At 32.1% G+C, this 21,184-nt stretch overlaps 2 protein-coding genes across 2 annotated transcripts; one reads left to right on the top strand and one right to left on the bottom strand.

The window, feature by feature from the left end:
• Window positions 1-4,859: 4,859 nt before the first annotated feature.
• On the top strand, window positions 4,860-6,951 carry LOC115952875 (calmodulin-7). The gene is made up of 2 exons (XM_031070205.1): window positions 4,860-5,100; window positions 6,223-6,951. Exons 1-2 carry the CDS (start codon window positions 5,025-5,027, stop codon window positions 6,594-6,596), a joined length of 450 nt encoding a protein of 149 aa, XP_030926065.1. The 5' UTR covers window positions 4,860-5,024; the 3' UTR covers window positions 6,597-6,951.
• Window positions 6,952-11,526: 4,575 nt separating this feature from the next.
• Window positions 11,527-18,487, bottom strand: LOC115952873 (ubiquitin-conjugating enzyme E2 22). Its single transcript, XM_031070203.1, has 7 exons — window positions 18,301-18,487; window positions 15,595-15,720; window positions 14,929-15,073; window positions 14,769-14,846; window positions 13,088-13,200; window positions 12,816-12,919; window positions 11,527-12,099 (listed from the first exon to the last, which is right to left on the bottom strand). Exons 2-7 carry the CDS (start codon window positions 15,595-15,597, stop codon window positions 11,727-11,729), a joined length of 816 nt encoding a protein of 271 aa, XP_030926063.1. The 5' UTR covers window positions 15,598-15,720; window positions 18,301-18,487; the 3' UTR covers window positions 11,527-11,726.
• Window positions 18,488-21,184: the final 2,697 nt, after the last annotated feature.

Raw genomic sequence — 21,184 nt, 5'->3', positions numbered from 1 at the left:
AACGGACCTTGTCTCCAAAAAAAAAGTAGGTTGCTACCTTACAACCAAGGGAAATTAAATCAACAAACTCAAAGTCTTAACATTCCCAAAGTCACATCAATGATTCAAAATAATAACATACCAACATAACAAATAAACTTCAAAATGGTATGCATGTTCTTAAAAACAATTATCACAAACTACAATTAGTTACTAAATACAGAGTATATATATACTTTTGATAAACTATAGAGTATATATAACCAACATTGGTGCCTAAACTAATCGTATTACAAACTATAAGAACCACTAAGAGTATTACACATGCACAACAGTATAACTAACTCTATTATTAGAAACTAAATGACCTCCAACTTTTCAAAAAGGTTAAGGAAGAAAAGAAAAAACAACAAGAAAGAGGGAGGAAGAGGAAGCGAATGAAGTTGACGGCTAGCTAAAAACAGAGTGTAGTATATGGCTGAAGTAAGCTTAGGGTTTCAATGTTGACTTTTTATATTTTGTTTAAGGAATTGATTACTAATTAGCTGTAAAAATTGATTAGGTGAATTGATTAACTTTAAATACAGAATATATGATTAAAAATTTTGAATTAATATATATATATATATATGGGTTGGGTTTAAGTTACACACAATGCAACTCTAAGTAATGTTACACCACCCAATAACTTATTGTAGAATTCATATTTTGAAAATCTCACCATTGAATTATATGTTCTTAACATTCATGCCAATTTTCAAGTTAATTGGATGTTATTTACCATTTGATTCATAAACTCATCTTTTATGCATGATTTTAAACTATAAAAACTTGAATTTAAACAATTGATTGATGATATAGCTATTAATCTTTGGTTACCTTGAAATTTAGCAAACACGAAGAATATACAAAGGTAATGTAATCTAACGATGGATTTTTCAAAACTTGCATTTAATTAAAAAATATTAAGTGGTGTAACACTGCTTAAAGTTACACTAGGTGTAACTTGAACCCAACCCATATATTATTTATGTATAATTAAGCAGGCGGGTTAGGTTGTAGCAAGTTGGCAATTTTTCAATCTGTTACCCAATACAATCCGCTATTTTGGGGTCTAACCCGCCCAACCCAAACCACCTAACTTGATGACCTGCATGGGGCGGCAAGTCGACTGCGGGTCGGGTGGGTTGGCAGGTTAAGCGGATATTTTGCACACCCATACTATACACCAATGACAAAAAGAAAAATTCCACATAGCACAAGAAAATACAAAGATATATATATATATATATATATTGTGAAGAGTTTCAACCTATAACATCTGCTCCTAACGATAACTCTTTATCATTAGACTAAGACACCAATTGGTTCTTGGTGTAGAGATGATTGGATCTCAAATCTCTTTTTCAACCATCAAAGACTTTAAAAGAAAAAATTTATTAATGACAAATTAAGGGTTTTAATGCTACGTACCCAATCCGTCTTTCCTATTTCAAGATATTTTTAGAAATATGTTTCGTTAGCATAGAAATTCTTTTTTTTTTTTTTTTGTAATTTTCTATAAAAATTATAATAGGTGATTCATTTCTACAATTGGGTGAAAAAAATATGGCCAACTACTATTATGGTTCCTTAACTATCCATGACTCATTTTTGCCTCCAAAGTCCAAACTATCGACTGCGTCAATTTAAAATTTAATTACAGTTCAATAAAAGAAAAATTAAAGCTTATCCTTTGTACAATTTAGCTAGTTATCGTATTCCCATAAAAAGAAAAAAGAAAAAAAAAATGTAGTGTTCGTTTGTTGCAGGTGTGTATACATATATATATATATATATATATTTATATATATATGAGTTATATATGAGTGCATTTGGGCAGCCCAAAAAAAGCCATTTTTGGACTTTTTAAGCTTATTTGGGCAGTTCCCACACACAAATTCACGAAACACTTTCTCCCCTTTTTTCAATAGTACTTTTAGAAAATAAACAATTAACAAAGTGCATACAGATGCAGTTTTTTAAAGTTTTATGTTTTTTTTTTTGGCACAATTTAGTTAAACCCAAGTTATTTTAACCTAAGCAAAGTAAGTTAGACTAAACAAACACTTAAATACCAAAAGTCTTGTAACTTAATGACATTTTCTACTCTCCTTATAAATATTTAAAAAAAAAAATGCTTAACCCACAAACTTTCAATTATTATATTTGATATTTTGAAGTTTAGATTAAATGAGATTATTAGTACTCCATCAAAAACTGAATGTTGGATTAAATTAACCCTAATAATTTCATAATAACCCTAACAATACACAAACATATTGAAATCCGTGAACTAAAATGTGATTAGGCTAATTTCTTAACCATAAAATAAGTGTGGAGTACGTGGGCTCAAGTTGACTTACAAAACAGGTGTATACGATCCTATCACATTATTCTGGAGACCATACTAATATATAATATTATTTATATATATATATATATATATTTGTCAAAAAAATATATTTATATAGGGTTGAGAATAGATTGTGTAAGTTTATAACTAACTTCATATAATATCAGCTATCAAAAAAAAAAAAATCATATAATATCAAATTCATAATTATAGTTTATTGGTAATATAAACCATAATTATGAATTTGATAACTTTTTTGACCTTTTTCTAACAACTTTCTTGTCCTTTTTGTAGTTTTATGTCATTTTTTAAATTTTATAAGTATTTTTATATCTTTTTCTTTTATATATCTCTTTTTTTTTATTACGTAAGACCTACATTGGGAAAACCTTAATAAACACTACACAATGCTTGTTAACATTTCCTTTAATTTTAATCATGGTTGACTATATATAAAAAGAATAAATTAATTAAATAACTTGTTCAAAAAAAAAAACCAAATTTGAATATATATTTTTGTTTAATAATAAACTCGATTTCAGCAAATATTCAAAATAAAAGTAAATGAATAAGGAAAAACTCTTTATATTGGCTCGATTCTTTTAAAGCCTTTATACTAATTAATGAAATGAATTATGGAACGTACAAAACCAACCGATTGGGCCAACCCGCTCAGTTGACACATCAGGGACCGCGTTCAAACCGCGTAACCGCGTAGACAATGTTAATGGTGGACATGGTTGAAGAGAGAGAGAGAGAGAGAGTCACAGTCACAGAAAGAAAATATATAGAAACTTACTAGAAAGACATAGGCCTGTGCTAATATTCCAGTATCCACACCTTTATAATAATAAATTAATAAAATAAACCCATAACGTGTCTACGCGTTCAGTAAAATTCATACTATGCTCTATGGTTCTACATTCTGATTCTCTACACTAAAGGTGCACGACTAACCCCTGGTCCCTGGATCCGATATTTTTTGGATCACCATAATCTTTCTGATTGAATTCTAGTACTTGGGTCTAGCTGATATATCAGCTTAACAATACTTGGGTCTAGCTGTATTAGTTACAAATATCTCTGTCTCTTTGGTTTTTTATCTCTATGTTTGTTTCTTTCTGTTTTACTATTATGCCCCTTTGCGATTTGGAGTCTCAGATATTCATATTTTTATGCAAAATTATGGAATTTCTACTTCTTGCAAAATTTTTTTTTGAATAATCTGAAATGCCCTTTGGGTTACTCCAGAAATGGGGTTTTGTGTTTCATTCAAATATTGTACACTATATTACCACTTTACAAGTGAACAAGTTTTGATAAATTTTTAAAGAATCTTAATCCTCAAATGGAATAATTTCAAATCAATTAACCAAAACTAGCTAAATCCCTATTTTCTTAAAATCTTTACAACATCGAAACCCAAGCAAGTTACAACTATGTGCATCTCAACTAAGAAGTATAATAATAATAAAATAATAGTTAAGGAACTTGTCTTTAATTTATAGATAAATTTCAACACATTGACGTAATAATATGTCCAAAAATTTGTTAAAAGTTAATTCTGCCTTAGCATTTTGCAATGGCACACAGCTCATCACTAATGAAATCTTGCTCATAATGCATACATCTATAAAAGAATTAACAAGAACACAGCACCGAAAATCAAGGTAATGAATTTTTTTTAGGATAGAATGAGAGCCACCGAAATATTTGCAAAAAAGAATAATAGATTATAGAGGCAAAGCTGCAAAGGGTAAAACTTTGGTACAATTTATTAAAAAAAAAAAAAAAAACTTTGGTACAAGTTCATAGTATAGGACATTAAGTTCTTTAATTAAAAAAAAAAAAAAGTACACTTGAAGCCCCAAGTGTGGGGGTTGTTTCCATTTTAGCCCTTTGCATTTTAAAATTTTTATTTTGACAATTCATGTTTGATTCTATTTTCATATTAATCACGAAATCTATTAATAATATGATCATTTATAATATGTTTTTCTGTCTACAACAATGAAAATTTTGCATTTTGCAGCATTTTAGAACAAATATTTCATGAACTAGTTAAACATGAAACACACCATCAAATTACTAATGGAGATGAATAGTAAAAACAATATTGAAACAAAATCAGACATAAATGGCCAAAAAAAAACCAAAATTTAAAAAATCCAAAATTTGTATTTAAGTTTTAATTTAATTAAGACTGAATTAGTTTTTTTTTTTTTTTTTTTTTTGCTTATTTTATGTCCTGTTTATGAGTTCTATACTACTTTTTGTATGAGTTTTATTTCAAATAATTTAAGTATTATTTTTTAGAAATAAGTTTAACTTCGAGCTTTTTTTTTTTTGGTTGGAAACAGAGTAAGTAGATATGATGAAAAACAAGGGCAAAATGGTAAAAAGACAAAAAAGTGGATTTAAGAAAAGGAATGGGTCCGGGTTCAGGTCATATGATAAGAGTAGCGAGACTCGTATAAAACGGCACCTCGTATTGGTCCTAAAAATCACTCCACACATATCCCCTTCTCTCTCTGTTCTGCTCGTACAAGAACATCTTCATTTTTTAGAAAGAAAAAAGAGAAACAAGCGAATTTTAAATTTTTTTTCTGCAATCCTAAGGATTAATCACACGCGAACAAGAAAAATAGCAATGGCAGACCAACTCACCGACGACCAGATCTCTGAGTTCAAGGAGGCCTTCAGTTTGTTCGACAAGGATGGCGACGGTCAGATTCTCTCTCCTCTCTCCGATGTGTCTTTTTTTTTAATTATCAGATCTACTTCTTTGTTGGTCCAACGTTTTCGCTGTCTTTCGTATGCTTTTTCCTTGTTCGGGAAATGTTTTTGCGTTTTGTTTTTTTGTCCTAAAAATGAAAATAATTCTGTTTCATTGATGGTCATTTCTAGGTTACCAGAATTTCTATTTATATTTATTTGTTCATCGTTTGCTTGCTAAGAAAGCTTTGGAAAAAAAATAAATAAATAAAGAGATTAACGAATTATGTGATTGAATCTCAGATTTGGAATTTGAGAAAATAAAAATTCTTAAAATAACTCTCGAGTGCTCAATATTTTGTGAATATGTGTTTTTAACTGAGCCTGTGAGGCTTTTTAAAGTAGCTATTTTTACTGTTCTGTGTTTTTATGGAAACTATAATTTATTTTATGCATTTTTTTTAAACCTAAAATTACCAAAAATAATAAATTACAATAATTAAATAGTAAATTGTGTCCTACATCAGTTTATATTGTGAAAACCATGTGACTATAAGATCTGTCATTGTAGAGATCATGAGTTGTTTCTATGTATGGAAATATTGTTTTTTTGGTAGATGAATAAATTTAGCATCGTGTTGATGATGTTGCTGCCTACGTTTCATTTTCATGGAATTTAATCTTTACTTATTTTGCTTGGTAATAACTAATAATTTTATATCCAACATGTGCTTGCACACGTTGACAATTGAGCTTCATGATCTTCTTTGATTGTTTAGGTGTATCTGCTTGGCAAATTATTCATATTCCCTTTTTATATTGCACAATTTTTATTCAAATGAGTTTTGGTTGCAAACATTGTCTTTGTGAGTTGTTGGGGTTAGCAACCAGGTGGTCCAAAGTTGGTAATCTAAGTTTACCATCTTTGTTCCTTGAGATAAATAATATGTCAAAGGTCCAAGAATTTTTAATATGTTTGCTTATCAAATTTCTGTTTGGAAAATGGTTGTTATGTTTATGACATAGTCTGCGTGTAATTGATTGGCAAGGATGAACCTATGTAAAATTTGGTTTATGTTTTTCGAACCGGAATCAATGGGAATTTAGGTTTATTGAAATTATTTGAAATGCAGGTTGCATCACTACCAAGGAGCTTGGGACTGTGATGAGGTCACTGGGCCAGAACCCAACTGAGGCAGAGCTCCAGGACATGATTAATGAAGTTGATGCCGATGGTAATGGAACCATTGACTTCCCTGAGTTCCTTAACCTTATGGCGAGGAAGATGAAGGACACTGATTCGGAGGAGGAACTTAAAGAAGCATTCAGAGTTTTTGACAAGGATCAGAATGGGTTCATCTCTGCTGCCGAGCTGCGCCATGTGATGACCAACCTCGGGGAGAAGCTCACCGATGATGAAGTTGATGAGATGATCAGGGAGGCTGATGTTGATGGTGATGGCCAGATAAATTATGAGGAGTTTGTCAAGGTGATGATGGCCAAGTGATGAATCTGCCTCCACCAAAACCCTAATGAAAATTATCTTTATTTTTATTTAAGAAAAAAAAAAAGGACAGGGTTGACTATTATTGGACTACTAGTTTTTTTCTCTTAATTTTCATTTGTTGGTTTTCAAATCAAGCTTTACAAGAAGTAGTATGTTCAGCTGTTGGAAGAATGTTCAATGTTCATCCTTAGTGTCTTGTGACAAAGTGTCTTTGGCAGTTTTCTTTTTCTTTTTTTCTTTTTTCTTTTTTTTTTTTTTTCCTTTTTCTGGTCTCTTGAGAACATGTACTACCGGGAGGCTTCAGTGTTCTATGTTAATTGGATGACTCATTTTATCGGCACCCTATTTCTTATTGGTCTTCACTGTGTCCAAATGTGAAATGACATGTCTGCATATAAGACAATGTTATGTGACAGGAGATTGTTAATCATACCCCACTATAATGCTTCCATTTTAAGCTTCCAGGGGAACCCAATAAATCCTAGCCTTAGCTGATGTCTGTAAGGAAGATTACAACCATTGTTCCCTTCTTTGATTTCAGTAGATTGAAGTTTATCAACAACAAAAAATAGCTAAAGAGGTGGATCTTTCTCTTTTTTTGATGAACTAAGAGAGGTGGATATTGGGTCATCATTCTGCATCTTTATAATTCCAAGATACTGATGTAAGATAGATTGACCAAATCAAATTACACATACTTTGCCTTCAAGAGGAGAAATGGATAAATCATAAAAGTAAAACTACTTTAGAAAGTTTTTCCTCTTTGTATGGTTGTTATGATAATTTAATAGTTATAACAATGGGGTGAGTAGAGATTTAACCTCTAGTTCTCCTAATAAAGAGAATTATGCCATTAAGTTATAAAATTCTTGGCTATGATTGTTTTAACATTGTGATAGCTTAGAGCACGGTGGGAGCTAGAACAATCCCAAAAGAAAAACTATAGAACTCATTAAATTCTAGCCGAGCTCCTAAACACGCACTCCCGTTGCATCAGACATTCATTCCATCTTCTGACATGTATCATTTCAAGCCTACCCTATAAAAAAATTTCAAGCCTTCTGGAGGACTCAATTATTGTATATTTGGATAACTTGATGAGTTTTGGAGGCAATGGCTGTATACCCCAAGCATCCGAAACTTAATGACACAAAACACAAAAAAGAGGAAGGGGAGTGCGAATACAAAACAAAACTATCATTATTAAGAGATACTTCATTTGCCAAAAGCTATGCGCGTTGATTCCCTTCGTGGAAGATGCGGTGAATGTGGGTTTCCTCAAAAAGCTAGAGGGGGATTTGCAATCAAAGATTAAAGCATTTACAAGGGTAAGATGAATCAGATAAAGCATCATATGATGTAAGAATTGTAACTACAACTTTCGCATCAAGTTCAATGTATAGTTCTTCGAGATTCAGATTCTTTGCTAGGACAAGGCCATCATGAAGACCCTAAAGCTCAACTACTAAACATTACACGTTGACTATGTTCCTTTTATTTTGTCTCCAAATAGTAGTAGTAGGCTACATATTAAACCAACCTATATTTGTTAAAAATAGGAATACATAGTTTTCTAATTAAATGGAATAGTTCTGGGATTTTAGCCATTATCCATCCACATCACCATATACTTGGCAAAAATGTAATTTACACCCTCTAAATTTGTCCAAAAATCATTTTAGTAATTTAAGTTTGAAGTTAGTCTTTTTAGTCTAGTAACTTTACCCAAAAATAATTTGTCATTTAAGTTTGAAGTTGGCCATTTAATTCTCTCTCTCTCTCTCTCTCTCTCTCTCTCTCTCTCTCTCTCTCTCTTTATATATATATATATATATGAGTAAAAATGTACTTAAAAAAAACATTTGCATGTGAATAGTAACCATGCATATTTACACGGTTACTATAACAATAATCTAAATTTATACAAGTTTACAAACATTGATGTATGTGATTTTTTGAATTGGATGTGCAAAATTTACTCTTTATATTATTACATTGACTTATGTAAGTACTCTAAACCTTGCTATTATTAATTGAATATACCCTCTCTACCTATAATAAAATAAAATTTCTCAGGGCATCTATGAGATCTCTCTAATTTATGATTTTCTGGAGTACAATCTTATATTATGTGATGACTGACCTCACTTGTTATTGGTGTGCAATAACATGGCAATACTTAAAGTGATATTATTATAATTCATTGTGTATGTGCCAAATAAATAATCCATACAAGTGTTTGAAAGTTTGAATTCATCGTATGCACGTTTTCGCTTACCAAATACGCGGAAGGTCAAGTACTAGTGCACTACTGCATGAGCCCGTCATTTTAACGTGAGGGAGAAAGTAATGTTGTAATTTTTTTTTTTTTTTTTTTTTTTTTGAAAGTAATGTTATACTTATATTGTATTCTATTACATACTCTTTTGGCCCCAAATTATTTCTTTATCTTACAAAATCTAACCTCTTGAAAGTTTGGGAAAATAACAATCACCTACCCCCTTATTTTGCTTTAGAGTTTAGACATAAACCTTCATTAAATTATATATATATTCCCAAATCATTTCTCTATCTTACAAAATCTAACCTCTTAAGAAAACATTATCTAATATACTACCTTTCAAATTAAAATTTAAGATAATTATTAAAAATATTAAAGTTTGGGAAAATGACAATCACTTATCCCCTTATTTACTTTATTAAGACAAATAACCTTCACTTAAATAAAATTATATTACATCTGTCACCCCTGAGAACTAAATTTTTTTTTCAAATTTTTATATTCTTTTTCTGGTATCTTTTGAACATGAACTTCCTGGTAGACTTCAATGTTCTATGTTGACTGGATGACTCCATTTATTGGTAGCCTATTTTTTTTTAATGCTCTTCACGATGACCAATTGGCAAGCTAGCATAAGACAATGCATTCATTTTTAAGCTTATAGGGGAACCTAAGTAATAATCCTAGTTACGTGATTGGACCATGGATCTGTGATGCATGAGCCTAAAGAGACACATACTTTGCAGGCGCTTATAGAGCACTAGTCTGAAACTGTGACTAAAATGATAAAAACAAGCAGAAAGACAAAGAAGGCTTGAACTTTATAGAGCATTAAACAAAGACTTTATCTTCATTACACGAATGGGCATACAATTACAAAGATATAGATAGAAGGTTGGAGTTGGACTCTACGCTGAGTTATGCGGTTATGCCAAGCTTCTTCCTCAATTGAGTTTATAGATAACGGAGTCACAAAGTTCTATTTTACAAACAGTAAACTCAATTATTCATAGTACCACATAATTAATACACTCTTTGCTAAATTAGATCTTGTGGGTGATTCACAGAGTTTAGCCTCATCAATCTCTCTTCCTTTATACTAATAATCTTCATCATTGATATATGGTCTCCTGGACTGTAATTGAGATCAGGCATACTCTGATAAGGGTTTGGAGACACCTCGACCTGGCAATCCTTAAACAACCCCCAAACAAGTTTTCAGTAACTATTTTTGAGTTTGGTTTTTTAAAACAACCCCCAAACAAAGAATTTTTATAGGCCCCTCATAAATGCATTTTTATACCTCTCAATTCTTTCTTTCAGGCTAGCTATATTTATAGGATCTCCACTCTGCCCTCAACATTCCAGCCACTTCTAAGATTAGGGTCATGACTCTCTTGATATGGAAACATGTATCATTAGCTTAGATTTAGGTCAACCTTTTTTGCTTTCACTTAAAAGATGATGCTCCCTGATTTATGGGTCTGTTTTGCTTTTGGTCATCTGTTTTGTTGAGTGAGTTTTTTTTGGGTAAACAAAAGCAATTCATTAACAAAGAAACAAAGACAAAGGAGCACTTGCACTCATACAAGGTTCCCACAACATCAAGGCTAGCCAAAAGAGCAACATCAGCTAGGGAAGTAAAAAATAACAAAATCTTGAGAAAGTACAGCGCCTCTTCTAGTAAGAGCATCAACACACTTATTTGCTTCCCTATAGCAGCTGTGCTAGATTCGGACTCATGAGATCTTTTGTAGCCCATCTTTGCAATCAGCAATAATTACATCATTACCATTAGACTTTCCCTCATCTTTCATTAGCAAATCAATCACGAGCTTCACATCCAGTTCAACCAACACATTAGCCAAATTCAACGCAATGCACAGGTTGATCCCATCCCGCAGTGCCCACAGTTCTGCCGCCACATTGGTGGTGTGTCCAATTGCCCTAGCATAGCCACTCACCCAATTCCCACTAGAATTTTGAATGATTCCACGTCCACCAACTCTACCTGAGTTGCCTAAGGAGGAACTATCAAAATTCAACTTGAACCAGTTTGCAGGAGGGGAGTACCATCGCACCTGAATGGAACTTACAGGGCGTCTCAGCCTTCCATTTAGGCCAAGGTACGCAAATTCAAAAGCTTTGGGTGATGTTTCTACAATAAAAGGTCCTATGGGTGGCATGGTCCCTAAAAATCACCCTGTTCTGCCGTAGCCATAACTCCACACTCCAAATGAGAAAATAATACCCTAAATGATGTCAGAAATAGATGCCTTGTGTGAGGTACAATTAATTCGAAGTCAGTCCGAGAGATTTGCACCGTAGAATAAGGTGGGGTGGATAGGAGGGGTAGAGGAATCCCAAATGGCCCGAGCTTGGGGACAGTCCCTCAGAGTGTGGATTTGATTCCGTTGTAGCATTACAAACCAGGCAGAAGGGAGGAATGCTTAAGCCTCTAGCAATAAGGATTTCTCACACATGGAACCTACAATTTACCTCTTCAAATTTTAAGTATAAAATTTATGAAAACATTCGAAATTCGTACCAACATTGAAAGTTGAAATGCAAGTACCCAATTTTCAGAACAAGCAGATTGCAGAGTTCCCTTTTTTCTTTTTCTTTTTCTTCTTTTTTTTGTTTTTTTTTAGTGAGATAAATCATACCCAAAATGAAAATGTTAGAACGCCAATCACATTGTCCATTGTAAGCAAGCATTCATTACAGCATACAATACCCTTCTCCCCTCCCCTCCCGACTCTCACTCTCATGCCCCTCCCCATGAATGGAGGACTGAAGATGCTACAAATCCCATAAAAGCAGTTCGAATATCTTGTCTCCATGCAACCTTATAATCTCTTCAAACTTTTCTTTCTAGCATCCATTTTCTTTTTGTCTGCATGAGCTTTTGCCAACCCACCTTCCTTCTTTTGAGTAGTGGGTGCTGCGGCTGCGGCTGCAACTGTAGACCCACTAACTCCTGTATCTGTTTCTGGTGCAATGGCAGCTTGCTGCTCTTTCCCATTTCCTCTTGTGGAGGTTGTAGAAGGAGCCAATGGGGATGGGCATGGCAATGGCAATGCCGCACCTGGCGTTGTACTCTTCTGGTCAGCATTAAGAACCGAGGTGTTAGTCTGGTCAACATTCAGAGCAGTAGTGGACTCAGAAATAGCTCCTGATTTGAACTTGGGTTTTGGTTTAGCATGGATCCCAGTGTAAAGCCTGCATAAGAGTTAGAGAACATCTCCAGGTCAAATTTACTCAACAAGAAAAATCGTATTCAAAGGTTCTATATGTAAAATTATACCATTTTTTACCAGATGAGAGCAAAATGCCAACCTACATGTTGGAACTCTTGTACAGTCCAGAAACCTTTCATGTAAATTATATGTTTTATCAAGGTATTTATTTTCACAGAAGAAATATGGAATTTATAACAGTAAGGCTGGCAGGATCTATTGACCTATAATAAAGTAAGTAAAGTAAATTCAGGTCCTTGTAAGACAATTCTTCTCCAAGTTTTCCAACACCTTACAGATCCAAAGGGTATCACATTGATTTAGAGGTGAGACATTTTTAAGGTTGATGATTTCCATTTTTTCACATAAACAGCCATTATTTCAAGATGCCAAATCCATTTTAAGCATGTATAACCAGAATTGGCCCAATACTGGAAAAGATTGAAGAAAGTATAACCATAAGCCGGATTATTACACATGGCTCAATAATAACATAAGTGATAGAAGAACCAACCAGAAAACCACGATTTTTCCCTACCACCTCTTAAAAGCTAGACAATCAGGTGTCACTAAAGGAACAGATTAGTGATCCAACAAATGGCATTCCATGGCCATATCCACTCTGAGACTAAGTCTGTCTGAATAAACTATAAAATTTTGACACAGAAATGTGTTCACATATACCACAACATGACTGACCTGGCATGTCTAGCATACTCCTCATAATTCTCAAGCAGCATCTTGCCAGCTTGTTCATTCAACGCTGATTCTGGAAATGGTTCAATCAATAAACACCTAACTACCTGTTGTCATAACTTAAGAGTCAAACAAACCAAACCTCAACAGAAAAACCTAAAGATCTCAACCTGAATGCAACTAGTTAAATTTTTGAAACAGTTCTCCACAAACATATAGGCAAAAGAAGAGAGACTAAAATTATTTTTACACTAAACTGCCAATATGGAACCTACAATGAGAACATGTCGTAGACCAAGACTTGGATTCCAATCTTTTTTCAGTGTGTTGACACAAATCTCACCATTGGTTGCAATGTTCGGGTGAAAAATCTTTGTCAGGAAGTAACCTACAAAATCAACAGCCAAAAATCTAAAATGTCAAGATGAAGAAATATACAAGCAGTTAAATCAAAGAATTCAGATAACTGTAAGGATTAAGGTATGTCAGTTAAATCTTCAACCTAAAAGTGAATTATATGAGCAGTTAATCAAAGAATGCATTCCATAAAAAAATAATAAAATTAAAAAATAAAATAAAATAATTCCTTGCCTCCATCAAAGGTTCACCCTTGAAATTAAGTTAATTACATCGGTCTTACTCATAACTAAGGGTGGCAATTTTTATCCATATCCATGAACCCATCCATTACCCACTTTATTTGGATAAGTCTAAACCAAACCCCATTTGAGTATTTGGGTTAAATGGATAAAGACCCATTTGGTTATTTAATTAGATGGATATAAATGAATATATCCACTAATACCCACTAAATCCATCTAAAATTTAAAAGTAAATAAACCCACTAATACCCTTCCAAAATCTAAAACTTAAATAAACCGTATAACCTCTAGATTTCTAAGCCCAAGCCCTCAGTCTCACTCTCCCTTAGATTTTCTCAGTAACCAAACAAAAGGAAATTCTAGAGAGAAAACGGGGATGGAATCAGAGTTCACCAAAGGTAGTGTATCGGCTTCTACCCAATATGTTTTTATATTTATTCCCATCCCAGCTTCTACCCAATATGTTTTTATATTTATTCCCATCCACAACAGATACTCTCTTTTGCAATTTTCTCAACCAGAATTCTTGTAGTATTCTCTTTAACGTTTCTCTCTAAATCTTTGCTTTCTCCAGGTACTCTCTCTCTCTCTCTCTTAGGGTTTGATTCGATTACAAATCTCTATCTTTTAAAAATTAATTTTTGTTTGAAATTCACTTAACTTCTGTTTGGTTCGCGAGAAAATAATAAGGGTTAAGAGAAGAAAAGAAAAGAAAATAATAAGAATTGGATTGTAAATATGATTGTTGGTTGTTTATAATTCTTGAGAATATAATGCGATCCCCTTTACTCAATTCTTTGTTGCTGTGCTACTGAATTGGCTTTAGTTGAGCTGAATTCCATGTTTCTAGCAAATCCATTCTAAGATGATAATTTTCAAAATTTTACTTTTTTTTTTAAATTTCTGTTTCTATGTTTTTCTGGGCAGCCAAACAGATTTCTTCTGTGTTCGACATTAAAGATTTTGGGTGTTGATATATTGCTTTGTTGACTATATAAAAGTTGGTTAAAAGATTTTTTTTTTTTTTTTTTTAAAGGGATTTTAAGTGAACGAATTGTTTTGCATTTGATAGAAGTGCAGAGAATGTTGGATTTGAGTTTCTAAATGATTTATTTTGAGATGGGTTTATGGGGAAAGTTTCTAAAGTTAATTATTTATTTGGGTCATATTGGGTTAAATGGGCTGGTTATTAATTAAATGGGTTGGGCAGATAATAGATAATTAATTTATATATAAACGGGTCATAAATAGATAAATGGGTAATTACACACCCAACCCATTTATGACCCAACCCGCCCATTTGCCACCCCTACTCATAACCATAATAGTACCACAATAACAAGTGCCAACAAACCTTTGGGAGGAGAGTGTGGAAAGTCATGAGACAATACTAACTTCATGCGGAAAACACCATTTTCATACGGAGTCCCAGCTGCAAGGTCAAGAATGCTTATTAAGTTTGAAGCCTTAACACTGGCTCAAAATTCTAAACTTTCAAAAATAAAACTACATACCTGGGCCTTCAATGTCTGCATATATGGTCGAAAAATCATCATCATTAACACCTACTTTGATTCCCTCAGGGGGGGATTCATCAAGATTCTTCAATTCCTTTGCAAGTTGCTTTATAACATTTGGTGGAAGATTTTCATTAGTTGCCTGAAAATATGACATAATCAAAATGTTTGTCAAAGGAATTCAACAATGCAAAAGTGAAGAAAAGTATATGACATGTTTCCAGCATCACAAGCTCAGAGAATTTTTCCTAAAAGAAAAAAAGAAAATGGATGAATGATAAAAGCAAATTGATAACCCTTTTCACTTAAGAATAGGAAACTGTGCTCCATAAACAGTGAACAGTTAAGTTTCTCATGTACCATACAAACCATATATTGATTGTTAGACAACAATCATACATCGATGCAACCCTCTGATTTGTGCAAACTACCAAGACAACCATGAGCCTATTGTACAAAACCAACAAAATAATACAGTGGACAACCAACAACAAGCTCATTTTAAGTTTGTTCCATGTTTAAAGTATGTATATCAGTGTCATGGAGCTTATCTATGCACTTTTCAAGTAAACAGGTAAGCAGTGCATTCCTTTATAAAGTATATAAATCAGACTATCAGAAGTACAAAACTTATAAATTTCTAACAAAGAAATTAAGAAATACCATTGTCTCAAATAGAAAGGGAATGCTTATCAAACTTTTGTTGCTAACAAGAAATCAATGCTTTGGCAAATTATGTGTCAACTTTTGAAGTTTCTGTTCAAAATAAGCAGTCACAGTCAAAGGGACCTGCAAACAAATAACATCACACATTAAAAATAATAATAATATAATAAAATGATATCACACTTTATATAATAAACAATGAAGAAAACAGCCAACAGGAAATTAATAAAAAGTTGTTAGCACTCGAAGGTAATGTTGAACACGGACACACCCAGCACAAGCCATAACCAGTGTCCAAAACAACTAAAACCGCAGAAAGCAATCCACTTAAAGGTGTCAATGTGGCTAGTGCTGCCTCCCCAAACAACAATTAGCAGGATCATAACCCAAACATCGAGACTTCTAGTTTCAATGAGTACACGGTATACAAGGTGACAAAATGCCCCACCCTAAACTAAATTATTTGGTGCCCCCTCAAGGAAAACCTTACATTTGGTAGAGAGCAAAATTTAAGTGGGATATGCAAGATCCATTCATAAGCAACTAGGTCAAAAGTATGAGCAAACTTGCATCAAGAGTTTGATATTAAAATCTAGAATAATTACAATCTCATCAAATAGAATCCTACAATGTCACCAGTGGTTATACTAAACAATTCAATCAACCACAACTTTCCTCAGTGATCACGCATTTTATGTCGTGATTGACCAGTGATCTTGCATGTTATATATGATGTTGGTACACCAACTGAACAGTTTTCATTTTTAAAGGGCCCTACATCACAAAGCTTTAGTATGAAAAATTATATGAACACAAGAATAAAAAATTTGTACAACTTCATATTTCCTAGAATGCACTAGTGAGTATTTCGAATGAATATAATGAAATCTGATATGTGAGCCCCTCTGAAAATTTTGGGTCTGGAAATAAATGAGCTCCCCTGGAGAAGAATCAATTCCCAAAATAAAAATCATACTAAATACTTAAAATTCTGCAGTCAAACAGAAGCCAAAAACATGAAATTTTCTTAAAGAAAAGGTTTGTCTACTTCAAATTATCAAGAAAACAGAATGAACCATCCTTCAGTTTGTATATATATATATATATATATATATATATTTATTTATAAGTAAATAAGAACTTCATTATAAAAGAAAGGTCACCTTCAGTACACAAGAAGCATACAGCATACTGGCTGTACGTGCAGAAAAGTTACAAATTACAAGAGTCTAAAAATTCTAAAAAAAACTAGAACCAAAACAGGCCAACCAAACCACCTCAAAGTGTCCTGGGCTAACAGACATAAACTGCCTTAAGTAATTTATAGATTTAAAATCGCTCTGCTGTTATTCTTTTACTTATTACTATAACTTTGTCATTAATGGAACCATCACAATTATGGAAAGATAACCTGCAAAAGCTCATGTAAGATAAAATCCTATGACCTATCATTCAATGTATCATCAGAAAAAACAAACTTGTTAACTGAGACATGAAATTCAAACAAAGATGAGCTGGTTAAATATCAGAATGGAAAAACCACTACTTAAGAAAAACTTATCTATCAATGTCAATGTTATGAATTTCCTCATTTCTTTAATAAAAAAATGATATTTTACCAATATATATATATATATATATATATTTTTAAACTAGGATTTGAACAAACGGAAAACACCATATTCAAGGTAGATATGGTACTTGCAGCTAGAAGTTCTTGCTTGCATCACCAAAATCAAGGAATCATATCATAGTTTTTGTTTTTGATTTTCCATGTTCTAGCTCTTTTTGAAAACTAGCATGCACACATTTATTCCCTCTTACCTATTTCTTCTCAATTATAAGCTATGAAATGTTAACAAAATAATTAAGCAAAAATTTATATCAATTAAAGCAAAAAGAAAAAAGAAAGTGCATAGGAAGATCCACATATCCCATTTTTCAGGTAAGAGATAACTAGAGCCAAATAAACCAGACATCAAGTGCAAGTAAAAAGAAAAGATAGACGCACCCAAGCACTCAACACAAAAGTTTGTTAAAACAGAAGTCTTGTAGTTTCAACGAAGCCCAATTATAGCATATTCTTCTGACATAGTATCAAAACCCTAAAAGACAAGTCCCAGAATAAGTACATCCTCAGTGCGCACACACACATACACTAAACCGATTAACAAGAACCAAATTACACACTTTTACACTCCATCTGATTAAAAGTACACAAGAACCAAATAACCCATTATTCCTGAGAGAGAGAGAGTTTGGAACTTTGAAACTAAAACCCACCTCAGATAAACAACCTAGTTGTCTATGAAGCAAGAAAAGAACCATAAAGAAATATACACAAATGTGAGATCAAAACCCTAATAATGCTCAAAGAACAATCCAAGGATCCCACATTACCCATCTCACCAAGAAAGAAAAACCAAACACGCAAGACATCAATTGAAAAAGAAAAAGCATATTCATTGAGTGAAGAATCAATCAAATCAAACTCCACACAACATTTTCACTCAACACAAAACCCACTTTGATTATGCCAAAAAAAATAAAAAAAAAGCAATCACATTAACAGTTCCAAACACACCCATTTGCCCAGAAAAAAGAAAAAAAGAATTATCAAAGAAAAGTACAACAATTAAACATAACCCAGATGAGAAAATTAAAGAAAGTACATATCTTCAAAAACCCCATATGAGAATTCACCTTATCTGATTCTATTCTTCTCTCTCACAGAGCCAAACCCCAGCCAAGGAGAGAGAGACAGAGAGAGTTTTGTGAAACAAAGAGAGCAGTGAGAAAGCGATCTCTTCTTGGAATGATTGATCGGTTTGATTTTGAGGAAGAGAGAAATATTATATATTTATATTTTTTTAGACAAATTTCAAATTTGTATCATAATTTTTTTTTTTTTAATGGAAACTAAGAAATAGATATAATGTCTTTTTAAAATGATTAAAATAAAAATATATTTGATGAAGCTTTTAAATAAATAAAATAAACTTGATTTGAAATGACGTGTCGGGTAGCAAAATCTTTCTGTATTTATAGACGTTAGATTCTTTATGTTTTTTTCAATGAGAATCCACGCGTTTATGCTGCGCGTGTTCACACTGCTCATTCAAATTTTGCAGACTTTTTGGATGTTTTCACTCTTCCTTTGATTCTTTCTCTTTTTTTTAGTTCAAAAGTTCGGGGAATTTAAGTCCTGTCTGTAAAATCAGTTTGAATACACTTTAGGTATTTTAAACAATATTACACATTTTTTTATATATTTTTTCACTTATATATATATCAAAAATACTCAAATAACATTATTCAAATTCTTCTATCAAACACCTCTAAATTATAAAAGTTATGAAAAATATTAGAAGATGCAAGTCGAACCTCTTTTTTTTTGGCTAGGTAATTGTTTATGCAGGTGCAGGGGCTCGAACCCCTGAGCTGAAGGTCACTATGGAGACCGGGTACCGCTTGGGCCAAGAGGCCCGGTGGTAGTCGAACCTCTTGATAATAAAGAATTAAAAAAATAAATCAAATTTTGATAATATCATAAATATTTTAATTTATAAGTTTAAAAATAATATATAATAAGTTTATAACAAATAATATTTATTGTCATATCACTCATATAATATTATTAATTAATTGTTTAAATTCAAGTTCTTGTGGGGATGTTTATCCCGCATTGTTATTAATTATTAATTAGTGTTTGCTATTTATAATTTCAGTCTACAATTAGAAATGTTAGGTCATTTTGTAGTTGTACTTTGATTATGTAATATATTATTAACCCAATTTAAAACACTAGTATTACTATTTTCGTGTGTATTATAATACGTATTACTGTTTACTCAAAAAAAGTTTTTGTAGTTTAAAAGAATACATAAAAGATGAGTTTATGGATAAAATAACTAATAATATTTATTAATCAATTATTTAAATTTAAGTTTTTATTTATTAAAAAAAAAATAAAAGATGAGTTTATAAATCGAATGGTAAATAACATCCGATTGATATAAAAATTGACAAGCATGGTAAGAACATATAAAACATGTAATTTAACGGTGAAATTTTGAAAATATGGATTTAATAATAAGTTATTGGACGATGTAATATTGTTTTGAATTACACTCGATGTAACTTGAACTTATATTTTATTAAAAAAATATCTAATTTTTTAAATAATGTTAATGTGAGTTTTCATATCTTATATTAAAAAAATAAAACAAGTCTAGAGATTTTTTTTTTTTTTTTAATTTCTTTTGCATATTGAATCATTTTAATTTCTGATCATGTTATATGAAGACATAATTTTCGCTTATTTAGAAATAAGTCAATAACACATACTAAGCTTTCACTTAATAATCAGAATGGTGAATCAACTAAGCCCATTAATCCATCACATCACCCAAACACTCTTTTTTTTTTTTTTATCCAACATGAAACTTTCCTAATTATCATTTTTTTTTTTTGGGCTGAATACTTTCCTAATTATCACACTTGTTTCTTTATTCCATCATAAATTCATAATCCAAACAAACTTTCAATTTTCCTCTCTCTCTCTCTCTCTCTCTCTCTCCTAGTTTTCTTCTTGTATGTGTAATTGAAGTTTGTTGAAGCATGGCTAGGGATGGCCATACCCATTGGGTAATAGATATCCAACCCTACCCGATCCAAATGTTTCGGGTAATACCCAGTTCTTAATGAGTAGAACTTAACCGGGTAGGGTATGGATATTACTCAAATTTTTCGGATAGGGTATGGATATTATCCATACCCGACCCGTACAAAAAAAAAAAAAAAAAAAAAAAAAAAAAAAAACTCTCTCACCGTCACTCAGTCTCACACTCTCTCTGCCAAAATTTGTGTAAAAATGGTCACTCAGTCCTCTTAATAAGTAAGTTGCCAGTTGAGCAAGATAAAACTTTAGTTAGTCTTCTTAATGCTTGTATTCTTTATCGGAAATGGAGACTTTGGTTATCTGGGAAGATTATTGTTTGTTCATGTTTGAAGATAAATAGTATAATGAGTTACCAAAGACATAACTCTAGTAATTTCTCAACAAAAAAAGAAAGAAAGACATAACTCTAGTACTTTTTGCAATGAAATTGGATGCATATAATGTTAACAGATGTTTTAGCATATCTTCACATTAAGCTAGCATCAGTTCTATTGTGTAATTACAAAGTATTAGTTAAGGTATGGTTCAGATTGGAGCATTGAATTAATATATGTATCTTGTTCGGATGGTGTTACACTACAAATGATACAGTCCATTTCAAGCATCTTAAGATGCTAATTAATTGTGTTGCTCCATTTCTTTTCTCGTTGCTGTCTTTGGATTGATTTATTTTTCAACCTATTTGCTCCATTCTCTCTCTATTTCTCTTAACAGTCTTACTGAGATGGTTATGGAAGTGACATTTCTTGAAAATAGTCGAATAATTCCTTCTGTTAATATCAATATTTATGGGAATTGCAATAGATACAAAGTATCATATTTGGCTAGATTCTACTTTCTATTTGAATTCTGGCTTCTTCTCTTAAGAAGTTCTAGAAAGATAAGAACAAAGGAGGAAAAAAAAAG

The sequence above is a fragment of the Quercus lobata genome, chromosome 7 (assembly GCF_001633185.2).
Source record: "Quercus lobata isolate SW786 chromosome 7, ValleyOak3.0 Primary Assembly, whole genome shotgun sequence".
Lineage (NCBI taxonomy): Eukaryota > Viridiplantae > Streptophyta > Magnoliopsida > Fagales > Fagaceae > Quercus > Quercus lobata.
This window is presented reverse-complemented; position numbering and strand designations above follow the sequence as displayed.

Excerpts from the sequence above, each read along its gene's own strand:
- LOC115952875 (XM_031070205.1), top strand. The coding sequence starts at position 5,025 with ATGGCAGACCAACTCACCGACGACCAGATCTCTGAGTTCAAGGAGGCC. Across the intron at positions 5,101-6,222 it reads GTTCGACAAGGATGGCGACG|GTTGCATCACTACCAAGGAG; the intron begins GTCAGATTCTCT and ends TTTGAAATGCAG.
- LOC115952873 (XM_031070203.1), bottom strand. Across the intron at positions 13,201-14,768 it reads TCCACACTCTCCTCCCAAAG|GTTACTTCCTGACAAAGATT; the intron begins GTTTGTTGGCAC and ends TTGATTTTGTAG. Across the intron at positions 12,100-12,815 it reads GAGTATGCTAGACATGCCAG|GCTTTACACTGGGATCCATG; the intron begins GTCAGTCATGTT and ends ACTCTTATGCAG.